At 38.2% G+C, this 12,730-nt stretch overlaps 1 protein-coding gene across 3 annotated transcripts; it reads right to left on the bottom strand.

Annotated features, from left to right (window-relative positions):
• Window positions 1-1,806: 1,806 nt before the first annotated feature.
• Window positions 1,807-10,964, bottom strand: otulinb (OTU deubiquitinase with linear linkage specificity b). 3 transcript variants are annotated; one of them, XM_060873989.1, is made up of 9 exons: window positions 10,703-10,964; window positions 10,327-10,487; window positions 6,964-7,164; window positions 6,773-6,855; window positions 6,505-6,617; window positions 5,868-6,011; window positions 5,427-5,537; window positions 4,469-4,738; window positions 1,807-3,715 (listed from the first exon to the last, which is right to left on the bottom strand). In XM_060873989.1, the coding sequence occupies exons 2-9, from the start codon at window positions 10,446-10,448 to the stop codon at window positions 3,449-3,451; spliced, it is 1,311 nt and encodes a 436-aa protein (XP_060729972.1). In that variant the 5' UTR covers window positions 10,449-10,487; window positions 10,703-10,964; the 3' UTR covers window positions 1,807-3,448. The 3 variants fall into 3 exon arrangements, with proteins under 3 accessions (XP_060729972.1, XP_060729971.1, XP_060729970.1); XM_060873988.1 differs by lacking the exon at window positions 10,703-10,964 and having other exon boundaries at window positions 5,433-5,537; window positions 10,327-10,694; XM_060873987.1 differs by lacking the exon at window positions 10,703-10,964 and having other exon boundaries at window positions 10,327-10,692.
• Window positions 10,965-12,730: the final 1,766 nt, after the last annotated feature.

Here is a 12,730-nt window from a genome sequence, read left to right as displayed (position 1 = left end):
TCAGCTGATAAAATTTACCCCAAGAGCACAGCGACGACTCATCCAAGATGTCACAAAAGACCCCACAACAATATCCAAAGAACTGCAGGCCTCACTTGCCTCAGTTTAGGTGTCGGTGTTTATGACTCCACCATAAGAAAGAAACGGCCTAAATGGCCAAAAATGGCCTGCATGGCAGAGTTCCAAGACAAAAACTGCTGCTGAGCAAAAAGAACATAAAGGCTCATCACAGATTTGCCAGGAACCATCTGTATGATTCTCAAGACTTTTGGGAAAATACTCAGTGGACTGATAAGACAAAAGTTAAACTTTTTGGAAGGTGTGTGTCTCCTTACATCTGGCATAAAAGTAACACTGCATTTCAGAAAAAGAACATCATACCAACAGTAAAATATGGTGGTGGTTGTGTGATGGTCTGGGGCTGTTTTGCTGCTTCAGGAAGACTTGCTGTGATAAACAGAACAATGAATTCTGCTGTCTATCAAAAAATCCTGAAGGAAATGTGCAGCTTGTTCGTGACCTCAAGCTGAAGCAAACTTGGGTTCTGTAGCAGGACAATGATCCAAAACACACCAGCAAATCCACCTCTGAATGGTTGAAGAAAAACAAAATGAAGACTTTGGAGTGGCCTAGTCAAAGTCCTGACCTGAATCCTATTGAGATGCTGTGGCGTGACCTTAAAAACCCTCCAATGTGGCTGAATTACAACAATTCTACAAAGATGAGTGGACCAAAATTCCTCCACAGCGCTGTAACAGACACATTGCAAGTTCTCAAATGCTTGATTGCAGTTCTTTCTGCTAAGGTTGGCCCAACCAGTTATTAGGTTTAGGAGACAATCACTTTTTCACACAGGGCCATGTGGGTTTGGATTTTGTTTTCCCTTAATAATAAAAACCTTCATTTAAAAACTGCATGTTGTGCAAAAAAAAAAAAAAAAAAAAAAAAAATCAGAAAGGGGCAAACACTTTTTCACACCTCTTTCTCTCTCTCTGTCTCTGTCTCTCTCTCTCTCTCTCTCTCTCTATATATATATATATAATTCATTGATATGTTGCTCTGCAAAAGTTATTTATCCTATTGCAACTTGGTCAGAGGTTTTGAAGTGCATACATAGCTCCTCTCTTTGTGCAAGACATGTTCTTATCCAATTTAAAATAGTATATTGTATATAATATACTAAAGTGTCTAAGATTCATGGAGATGTTTCCCCAGTGTGTGATTGGTGTCAACAGTCTCCTCAGACCTCTTATACTCAATATTCTGGCTCTGTTCAACATTATACAACTTTTGGATGGGAGTCTTTGACACCTTATCAGAATTAAATTGGGGGAAAATAGAGATAGACATTCTTATTGTATTGTTTGGGGTTGGCAAATGCAAGCCTACTCCATTACGCTTGCAGTGTATACAAAGGACCGATGATGCTTCGAGTAGAGTTAGCATTAGCAAAACATCGTATCAATTTCAGACACTCATGGCACCAACTGCTTGAAGTTAACACTATAAACACAAATTTCTACTCATGCTGATTTTTGACAATGGTCAAGCATGTCCTTCAATATCCTATTCATCTATGCAACAAAACAAAACAAAAATCTAGTCAGTGAACTTATTTCATTGTGTAAAAAGAAAAAACAACTCAAAGCTTTATACAGATTGTGTTTACATACCTGTCCAACTAACTGTAATTCTGCATCTAGATTTATCTTCATTTCCAACTGTTAAACACTCCATCTTAAATTATTAAGTAAATGTCTAACACACCTTTAAGCCCTAAACATACTTTCAACACTTCACATGTAGTGAATTCACCAGTTCACTCTTTTTATTGTCTTTGCCTGAGAGAAACATGCTATTTTCACAAACGCACAAAAAAAAACATTACATCGGAAATAAATCTCCATTTTTTTGCAGAATGATATATTTACTAAGACGATGTATTCAAACAGATGGAAACTATATAATTATATTAAAATAAAACTCAAAAATGCATAAAAAAATAAATAAATACATGACATTCTGAGAATGACAGCGTACCCATTTCATTTTTATAAATTATACAAGCAAAGGCAGACATCGGCCTGATGAGGAAACATCGGAATACTTCAAATTTCCATTTCTAATTTTAATCCAATCTCTTCCAAAAATATTTTCTAATACAATAATCCCTGATTTGTGCAACAATGTTATTTCATTATAGCTTTGCTAAAACCTGTGCAAACAATGTCTAATAAACAGGCTGGTAGCTTGATTTATTGCATTTGAATAAATATAAAAAAACAGAAAGGTACAGGGTGGATAAGAGGTGATAAGCTACCACTTGTGTGGTGGTTACTGTAAAACCTTGTATATACGCACCCTCCACTTTTTACCTCTGTGGGTATTTTGAACATTGTGCAGTGCTTTTTTTTACCCCCCAACTTTGTACTTCTTATATGAGCTACTGACAGGACAAACAGTGCATTTTGATTTGAGTTTGTTTAGGCAATTCCAGCATTCAGTTATCAGTTAGGAATAGGTAAATTTACTCTCCTGCATGAAGGACATGATCTGTTTACTCTTTAATCAAGAAAGGAGTAATTCCAGTTTGAAAGTTGGTGAAAAACACAAACAAAATAATAAAACAAACTCAGTTGAATGAAGTCTGGTATGAATTGGCTTCTAGTATTAATCTGTTTTGATTTCTGTCTAAAAGGTTTTGCCAGCATGCATACAGGCTACTAGGCTCATTTTTAATCAGTGTTCGCTAACTGCTTTTAAATGAAGTGCATTAGATTGCTACATTAGTTACCTTTGCTTTAGAGAAGAGCAGGTGTTTTTTTTTTTCCACTTCGGAAAAGTGCTATATACGACTGTGTGGAAAATGTACAACGTTTTCGGCTTCATTACGTCAGGATGCCTCGTTGCCAATAAGCAATAGCGGCTGACTGTCAAGAACGACATACTGTGGATACTTTTTTCAGCTAGTCTACGATATTTGCTGTTGTGTGCTTCTTGTGCTGAGTTTTATCTTTAAAATATGTGAACAGGTTACTTGTAGGAAGAGGAGGTTTCTTATCATGATATTTCCACCGAGCACTGATAGGAGTCTACTTTGATTTGACTGCTATTATTAATCGTGAAATACTTCCAGATTTGCGGTCGTTCCGTGTCGTCTGCCGTTATCACGATGACATACACTAGCACTAAGTCACGTTGCACCATCTAGTACTGATTGTTGGTATCGCAACACCTTGTGATTAAGTTGGTATCGCAACACCTTGTGATTAACCTTCTGATTTCAGTGGCATCCACATTCACATGTTGATTAGCTCATCTATTATTTATTAGAAGGAAAAAAAATCCTCAGCCTTTGCTGCATTCTATAACAAAAATGGGGAGATCTGTAGCCGAAAATCACCCGGAACAATGAAGCCTTAAAACAATTGGATGGTTCAGATTTTCTCTACAGAAATGTAGTTTTTCCTGTTCCACATGAAGGCTTGTTCCATTTGGGCCTCACTGCCTTGTCATGTTTTGTCAATTCTAGTTTGGACTGTTTAGGCACAGGCACATTATAGTGTCGATCGTCTTCTGTGACCAGGCTGAGGCAAGGCCACTCTGTCTCGTGGTCATCTGGATAGTAGGTAATGAACTCTTCAGTGTCTGTCTTGTAGAGCCGAAAGGCCTGAAGCGTATGCTGTAGGGAGTAGCCGAGCAGAAACATCTCCACCTGCAGCAAACAGAAAAGGTTTTTAGTGACTCATATCCTTCATTGTGTCTGATCTGCAAATATCTAGAATGGCATAATGGGACCTCGGTATACACTCACTTTAGCGTGCACAGACACTCTATCAGCATATGAGTTAGTTAACATGTTGCAGCATAAACTACGTGATACACACTTGATAATCTGACTTTGCTATTTCCATGGAGTGACGGTGATGATTATTAATCATGTGATCTACTGTATATTTTGTTTTCAGACCATTCACCTTAAGACACTTTCAAACAAATCCATTAAGACTTTTCTAAACTACCATCAAGGCACAGAGAGAACAATGCTAACATACACCAAGCCTTGCTGGCATGTTAATAGTATTTTTATATTTGTTCACCTGTTATTGTTTTTTTCCAATATTAGCTCAGTACGTTTACATTTGCAGCTTTTGGCAGATGACCATTATTCAGAGCGACTTCCATTTATCTCATTCATACAACTGAGCGGCTGAGAGTTTAGGGCCTTGGTCAAGTGCCCAGCAAATGGCAGCTCACAACCTGACCAACCTTCAGTAGTCAAACAGCTTAACCACTGAGCTACCACTTCCCCTAGTTTCCACTATTTTTTTTTAATCTGTTAACTGCATTGATTCATTTCTGTATTATCAGAATATAAATCACTCTAGTTTCTGGGCTTGTGTAAGTCAGGCAATCAGTGTTGCTTACTGCTGCTCAGAAAGTCATGAAGCTTCATTCAAGTTCTCACCTGTTCCAGACCACCACTGAAGCCCACATGTCTGAGATGATTAGTGAGGAAGCTCCTGGGACATTTGGAAGTGTCACGGGCAAAAAGTAGCCAGCAGAACTCAGGTACACTGGAGCCCTTTTGCAAGTCAGAGTGTAGCTGAATGACTGTCTTCAGCATCAAAAACTTCAGGGCCTCCAGCAGCTCATATTCTTCACGGCCCCCCACAAACAGTTGCTGGCAAACACGTTCCCGCTCTGCAGAACTCTTACAGTCTACTGCCTCCTGCCACTGTGGAAAAATGAAAGGAGAAAGATCAGTCAGTCGGGTCCTCAGGTAAGTCAGACACAGTCCACGTCTACCCTTAATACTTTAGTCATTATAGTGTTTTATTAGTAGCAATATCATAATAAATATCACAGTCGTTTTAAAAAGCATTAAATGTGAGGCCACATGAATTAGAGAAAATCTGTACAAGGTAAAACATAATACAGTAAATCTTTATTGCATGCATTGAGATGCTACAATCCAAACAATTCCTGATACTTTTGCACAGTGTTTGAATTATAGGGAGACGTTTACTGTGATCGACATACAGTGCATACTGGTTGGCATCTCTCTAGTCTTTTAAAAGGGTTATGGGTCATTCATGCACTTCAGTCACTTTCAGGCTTATCATTAATTTTGCAGCAAATCTAAGAGTCTTATAATCTCACTCACATAATAATACTTACAATCAGTACATGCCCTGTGACTCAGAGCTTCAAAACTACTCAAAACTTCTGTAAGGTTGAGTAAAATAAATTTCCGAATCCCACAATGAATCTATGACTTTTATTGTTTCTCTGGTGACTTTCCTGCCTTTAGTACTGCATATTGTAGCATGTAACCTCCCTTTGCCACATAAAACAACAGCTGTTAGATAGAGGCATTAACTATATGGTGTGAAATAGGATCAAACAGAATGTATTAGTGTTACCCTAACTTTCAGGAGAGTCAGACATTGTTCCAACTGTTCCACTGCTCCTCCTTTATCTCTGCTCTCAAAAGGAAACATCCATTCTTCCACCAAATCTTGCACACACTGCAGCTGTGTTGAACACAAAACAGACAACTAGGCACCTTCATTGTCAATTAGACCATAGCCAGTATATTATGTCTGTATGTCATTTTGTCTTTGTACAAGTCTTCTAATAATTCTATTATTAGTAGTAGTCTATGTAATAAAACTATAAATAGAAAATTCTGGCACCTGTAGTTACTTAGATTAGGACAACCTTAATGTAATTATTACAGATATGTTCATATATATATATAAAGGGTGGACAGAAAACTACACTAAGTCTTTTGTAAAAAGTAAATGTATGACATCTGTAAAGTATATGTGCGTGTGGTTTTTTGCAGAAAACTAAAAACAAACCTGAACATTTTCAGAATCATGCAGCCAGTTACTGAGTTTGTTCGATTGATTGAAGAGCTGAAAGAGGGTCGCTCGCAGAGCGCAGTAGTTATCACCTCGTACTCTGCACAGGCTCTCAAACCTTTGGGCTACTGCTTCATATCCCTAAAGAAAACAGCATGTGGAGTTAGCATGAGGGCAAATCCTGGCTAATGCAGATACATGTCCAGCACTCAGAAGAGTAGTGTAGAGCAGTGCTCATATGAGTAACCTCTAAGGATCCTTGAAGGTACTACAAAGGATGTTTAGCAGAAATGAAAACATGAAAATTTGAAAAAAGCAAATATAACAGAAAAAAAAAAAAAAAAAAAAAAAAAAAAAAAAAAATTATTTAATGTAATTAGACCTACTATTTTGGTTTAGTTAGTTAGTTAGTTAGTTGGATGGATGGATGGATGGGGTTGGATGGATGGGTTGGTGGGTGGGTGGCTAGAAAAAATTACTGTAATTAAATGTAATTTGGGAGAAAAAGGTAGGACAAAATAAGGTCATGAATAAGGAAAGCAATGCAAACTAAATAAGAAAAGCCATGGGGTGGTGGCGACACCTCCCTTATAAGTAATTATGGGTAATCATCACATGGCATACTTTATTTTACCTTTCTGATAAGGTGACTTTTGTTGGTGTTTCCTTTCCACTCTCTCTGACTGTAGGAGAGCAGACCTTCCGGAGCTGACACACTGATCTGGTCCTCAGAATTAGGCACGGAAGCTAGAAAATAAATATATATGATCTCTCAAAACTTAATACAAAAATGCCCTAAAACTACACTGAACCACATTTTCCACAGCGTTAAGTGAAAGACAGCTTTCATCTGCGTTCACAAGGTTACTAGCATGTAATCTGGGATAAAATATTATTATTACCTGCTTTTGACAGCTGTTGTTCTGTATGCTTCTCCTGTCTTTCCTGTTCTATTTCCTCTGCTGCCCTGTACAGATCCTCCTCACTGTGAAAGAGGTCAAAACTTTAACAACACTGTTGACAATGTAAAATTGTGTACATTCTGGTTTATATCATGCCGTTAAATAGCTAGATCTGTTGATAAGCGCAGCACCTGTTATCTATGTCTGTGGCTGACATCTCCTCTGGATAGCGCTGGCACAGATGACTAACTCCTTTTGACCACTTGACTTCGTTCTCAGGAGCTGTTTTTATACTTGAAGGCATCTCTCTGTTTTTTTCATGTTTAGATGGACATGGATCCTTTTCACTGGCAGCAGCGGGAACAGTTTGACTGGGCTTCTTGACAGATGATCTGGAGAATAAGAAATGACACATTTTCATTAATCAATCATATAGAATACTGATAACAATATTTCTTCTTCTCAGATATAGAGAATATGAGAAAAGCAACGATGATACGTCCATCAAGACCAACTCTTTTGTTTTTGCTGTCCACTGAAGACATGTAGGTTTGAGAGGGAAAGACAAACACCTTTTATTTGCAGATTTTTTACATCTAGCTATAACTTGGAAAATGACACTTTTTGTTTGAACCTGCCCATATTTTCAAGTGATCAAAAATATGATTGTCTGACAGAAGTTTCCTGTTAGATTGATTTTTAAACAGTTAATAGAATTGAATATCTACTGTTGGTTTGAATAATTACATTTATTTACATTAAAGTAAATTATTTACTTTAACATACAATATTTTCAAATGCTTTTGCTCACCTAAAAACTGGGGAGTCTGCCACCAAAGGTGTAAAGTTCTTTTAATAGAGCAGACGTACGTGTCAGGAAAAGAAAGCTGAAATCCTTAAGTTATATATTCTTCTTTTAATCTCGGACCCAAATGTCTATGGCATATAGGAAAAAAAAGAATTGTGCTTGCCTTTCTAATACTTCGGAAGTGTTTGCTGACTTTACTGTTATCAGAACCTTTATCAAAATTTTATCAAAAGGTTTATTCAAGTCAAGTCAAGTCAAGAAGCTTTTATTGTCATTTCAACCATACTGTATATAGCTGTTGCAGTACATAGTGAAATGAGACAATGTTTCTCCAGGATCATGGTGCTACATAAAACAAAGACAGGGCTATAAGGACTTAGTAAGTAGTCTTAGCCACATAAAGTGCAACTGTGCAACCTGGTGCAAACAGTGCAGGACAAGACAAACAAGACAGTGCAGGAAATTGCCAGGTACTGTAGGGTTTACATGCTTGGTGTGTTGGTGCATAATAATAGTAGAGAAGAAGCATAAATATAAGAAACATATCGTCACTGTCAGACGGAATCCTCGTATCTCCAAAACCGTTACTTTTCAGGAAATTAAAAAAAGCCGCAACAGCCGTTGCAGTGGATTGTCTTGCGCTAAATTTCTGTCCTCAGACGAGCACCAGAACTAGTGGGGGTCAAGATTTTTTTTTCTTTGAGCCCAGTGTTTAAGATATTTACCTCAGAAGACATGTTGATTCGTTGCGACTCTTCTTGAGGAGAAATATACCGCGAAGCTCTCCCGCGGAGTGAGGAAGAGGTGGACAGTTGAAGTGTCCAATGGAGTTATGAGATTTACGCTCAAGCTATTTTCAAGACTTTAGATTGGTTAATAACTGTTAATAACAGACCCAAGTGGGGACTGACCAATAGCATCGATATGTGAAAAAATATGAAATTCAACAAATTTGGATATACGAGGTTTCCGCCTGACAGCGACGATATATTTCACAATATATATATATATATATATATATATATATATATATATATATATATATATATATATATAAAAATATATAAATAAACTTTGTTTATTCATTCATTCATTCATCTTCTACCGCTTATCGAACTACCTCGGACACTACGGGGAGCCTGTGCCCATCTCAGGCGTCATCGGGCATCAAGGCAGGATACACCCTGGACGGAGCACCAACCCATCGCAGGGCACACACACACTCTCATTCACTCACGCAATCACACACTACGGACAATTTTCCAGAGATGCCAATCAACCTACCATGCATGTCTTTGGACCGGGGGAGGAAACCGGAGTACCCGGAGGAAACCCCCGAGGCACGGGGAGAACATGCAAACTCCACACACACAAGGCGGAGGTGGGAATCAAACCCCGACCATGGAGGTGTGAGGCGAACGTGCTAACCACTAAGCCACCGTGCCCCCAACTTTGTTTATATAATATATATTTAATTATGTAACTGCATATATCTAAGAATAATAATAATAATAATAATAAGTATAATAATAAGTGTAATAAATATAAGTAAAGATTTACAAAAAACAAGCAACTGGATGTAAACAGGAATAGAGACATGAATTGTAAACTAATGTAGGATGTTAAAAGTGGCCAGTGCAAATATACAATTATAAATGTTACATATATTACAACTGAAAGAAATGAACTGTACATTAGTGCAGGATATAAAATACTGGACCAGTATTATTAATGTATATATCAATGTTAATGTAAATATATCAATATTAATGTAATGTACCTGAGCAGTGGTGGGGTAGTTTATTAATGTCCAAATGCAAGCGATTTTGGTAGTGCTTGATTATACAGCTCTTTAGATACGGGAAAGTTTAGAGTCGATTCTGGAGTCCACATGATGTTCTCAGTGTAATGTGGGATTGAATGAGTTATTTGACAGATAACTACAGTGAAAGCACCTAATATTTCCGACTTTCTGTCGAAATTGAGTCAGAATTTATTTATCGAGAAAAAATTATTTTCTCTCCACTGCTTCTCTCTTTCTATCCATCCCGAGGCATTCAGAAATCGTACCTGCTCCGATTGTCTTCCGTGCCATGAAGATTTTGGACCTCCACTGAGATGAGGCCGACTCTGTGAGGATCCCGAGGCATCTAGAGATCTACCAGCTCAAGTTAAACTCTGCTATACTAAAGAGGAGATGTGAACTCCATGTGGTCTTTTGCATCAATACAACATTTGTCAGACTGTATATTTATAATCACACCCTCCGGTGTCACCCATATGAGGATGAGGTTCCCCTTTGAGTCTGGTTCCTCTCAAGGTTTCTTCCTTTACTATTTAAGGGAGTTTTTCCTCCCCACAGTCACCTGAGTCACCTCAGACTTGCTCATTGGGGATAAATACAAACACATTAAATATATCTAATATTAATCTTGATTATATTTTGTATTATATTAATCTTTATATTAACCTTTTGTTGTATGTTTCTGTTCTGCTTTGAGACAACGTCCGTTGTAAAAAGCGCTATACAAAATATATTTGAATAGAACTGAATCGAAGTAAAAACCGAATCAGTAGATTTCAGTAATCAACGAATCGACTTACTCTTGAACCGACTCCCAACACTAATCGCGTCATGTTTGCTCTTTTGATAATTAGATATTAAGTTTGTACAAAAGGAACAGCAATAATAATAATAATAATAATAATAATAATAATAATAATAATAATAAGATCGTGTACTTACCGTCCTTTCTTGTATTTCTTGCTCTTGCTGCAGGATTCAGGAGCTTTGGGACACTGTGCTAACGTCCCAGCACTGGTTTTGTTTTGTCGCCCATCTTTTACACAGGACTCAGTGGGACGCATGTTGCACAACACACAGCATCTCTCCGACACATTGACAAGCTGCACAAGCATAAATACTATGAGCTAAACAAGCACTTGCAAAGTGCTTCACATCCAGCAATCAAAGCTGCACTTCCGCAAGATGGGACATTTGTTTACATGGTCGTTAAAGCCTCTTAGCAAGAAAACTAGCTGATTAATTGGCGAATGGAAACAAATAGAGCTTGATGTATATTTCAATAGTCGATTTCTTCTCATAGTATATTATTATTTACCTTCTAGGTTTAGTATCCACGAAAGCTAAGATGTAAACAAAGTCAGCTACAACCTGCTAAGTGCCGCAAAAAGAGTCGCTTCCGGTTTATAGGTGACGTCGGGAATTGTAGTTTCTACAAAAGGTTGTTACTAACGACTGTGTATACAGTATAAGAGTTTATATCATGGCTCATTTTACTCCCTTTGTGCAGACGTGAAGCTTTTTCATCAACATCAGAGACGTTATAGTTGACTGGACATCATAGTGCAATTTACTTCCGGTCTTTGAAGTCCTTTTTGGTTGAAATGAGTGTCGCCATATTTTGGATATTTGAGCCCGAGCATGCGCAGTAGAGAGGTCAGAACATACGACACCGTAAACTAAAGTGTGCATCACCTGAGCAACAATTTAAGATGATGCACTGGCTAAAATAGCAAGTTCAGTATTATTAATAATGTTAACTACTAAAACATCATTTGAACAACACCCATATATTGTCCATAGGCATTTATGATTACACAGGACATAATGAATGCACAATTTATCTTATTATAACTTATCCACATCATTATGTTGGCTTTGTAGAAGCCATTCTGTTTTCCTATTTAAGCTTAGACAAAAATTTATCAAGAGTAACTCCTCCTAGGGCTTTCGAGCCACATGCACCAAATTTGGATATGTTGTAGACCCTGGTCTGAAGTTTGTTGCTATTACTTTTCTAAGCGATCTGAGTACCGGTACTTCCGGTACCGGGTCTCTAAATGGCCTTTTCCCCCATAGACTCCCATTATAAACTTTGGAGGTTTATAACTCGGCAAGCTTTCAAACTATCTACACCAAACTAGGCCAGCTCCTTTAGGGTGATACTCTGAACAAAGTTTTAAATTGGTGTACTGACTGGCCTTTCGGTTGTTCCGCAGCCCCGCCCCCAAAATATGCAAAATCAAAAAACTTTTTACAACATGGACATGTGACATATCAAAATACTCACAACAATGAGGGGAACTTCCTCATGGGTATTCTGATGACGTCACGTGATGTCACGTGAAAATATGAGTATTCGGATGACGTCACATGGGATTCGGATGACGTTACATGCTCGTCTCCACTCCAAATGTTTTGGCACCCTAGCTTTCTGTCCACTTGCCTCCAAACGTAACACTGATCCTTATGTCCACTCGCCTCCAAAAAACACCGGCCTTTGCAAATACTTGCTTTGTCAAAGCCAACATCAAAGTTTGTCGTGACAAACTTTACAAATCTAGTTTATCATGAGATGACACTATTTTTTTTGCAAGTAAAACTCTACTGCTGCTACGTGACATCCAATGTGAGCAGCAGATTTTTAGACAGTTTCTGCTAGAATGGTTAATATTAGATTTTATTATTCACCAGACAGTCAGAAGTAAAGATCTGCTTAATAAAAAATGACCAAAATAAATCTATATAAAAATTCAAAAAACAAATATTCATCAGGGGGCACGGTGGCTTAGTGGTTAGCACGTTCGATCACACCTGCAGGGTTTGGGGTTTGATTCCCGCCTCCACCTTGTGTGTGTGGAGTTTGCATGTTCTCCCCGTGCCTCGGGGGTTTCCTCCAGGTACTCCGGTTTCCTCCTCCAGTCCAAAGACATGCATGGTGGATTGATTGGCATCTCTGGAATATTGTCCGTAGTGTGTGATTGCGTGAGTGAATGAGAGTGTGTGTGCCCTGCGATGGGTTGGCACTCCATCCAGGGTGTATCCTGCCTTGATGCCTGATGACGCCTGAGATAGGCACAGGCTCCCCGTGACCCGAGGTAGTTCGGATAAGCGGTAGAGAATGAATGAATGAATGAATGAATGAATGAAAATATTCATCATAAATTGTCATCGTATAGCACTTTTAACAATTCACATTGTCTCGAGGCAGCTTTACGGAAGTATAGAAACAGAATCTAACACTTATCCTTATGAGCAAGCCCGGAGGTGACATTGGCAAGGAAAAACTCCCTGAGATGACATGAGGAAGAAACCTTGAGAGGAACCAGACTCAGAAGTGAACCTC

The sequence above is a fragment of the Tachysurus vachellii genome, chromosome 7 (genome assembly GCF_030014155.1).
Source record: "Tachysurus vachellii isolate PV-2020 chromosome 7, HZAU_Pvac_v1, whole genome shotgun sequence".
Lineage (NCBI taxonomy): Eukaryota > Metazoa > Chordata > Actinopteri > Siluriformes > Bagridae > Tachysurus > Tachysurus vachellii.
This window is presented reverse-complemented; position numbering and strand designations above follow the sequence as displayed.

Coding starts and splice junctions, on each gene's coding strand:
- otulinb (XM_060873987.1), bottom strand. CDS start 10,499: ATGCTTGTGCAGCTTGTCAATGTGTCGGAGAGATGCTGTGTGTTGTGC. Junction 5,538..5,867: donor ATGATTCTGAAAATGTTCAG/GTTTGTTTTTAG, acceptor TGTTCAACACAG/CTGCAGTGTGTGCAAGATTT. Junction 3,716..4,468: donor TCAGTGGTGGTCTGGAACAG/GTGAGAACTTGA, acceptor TGTTTGCTGCAG/GTGGAGATGTTTCTGCTCGG.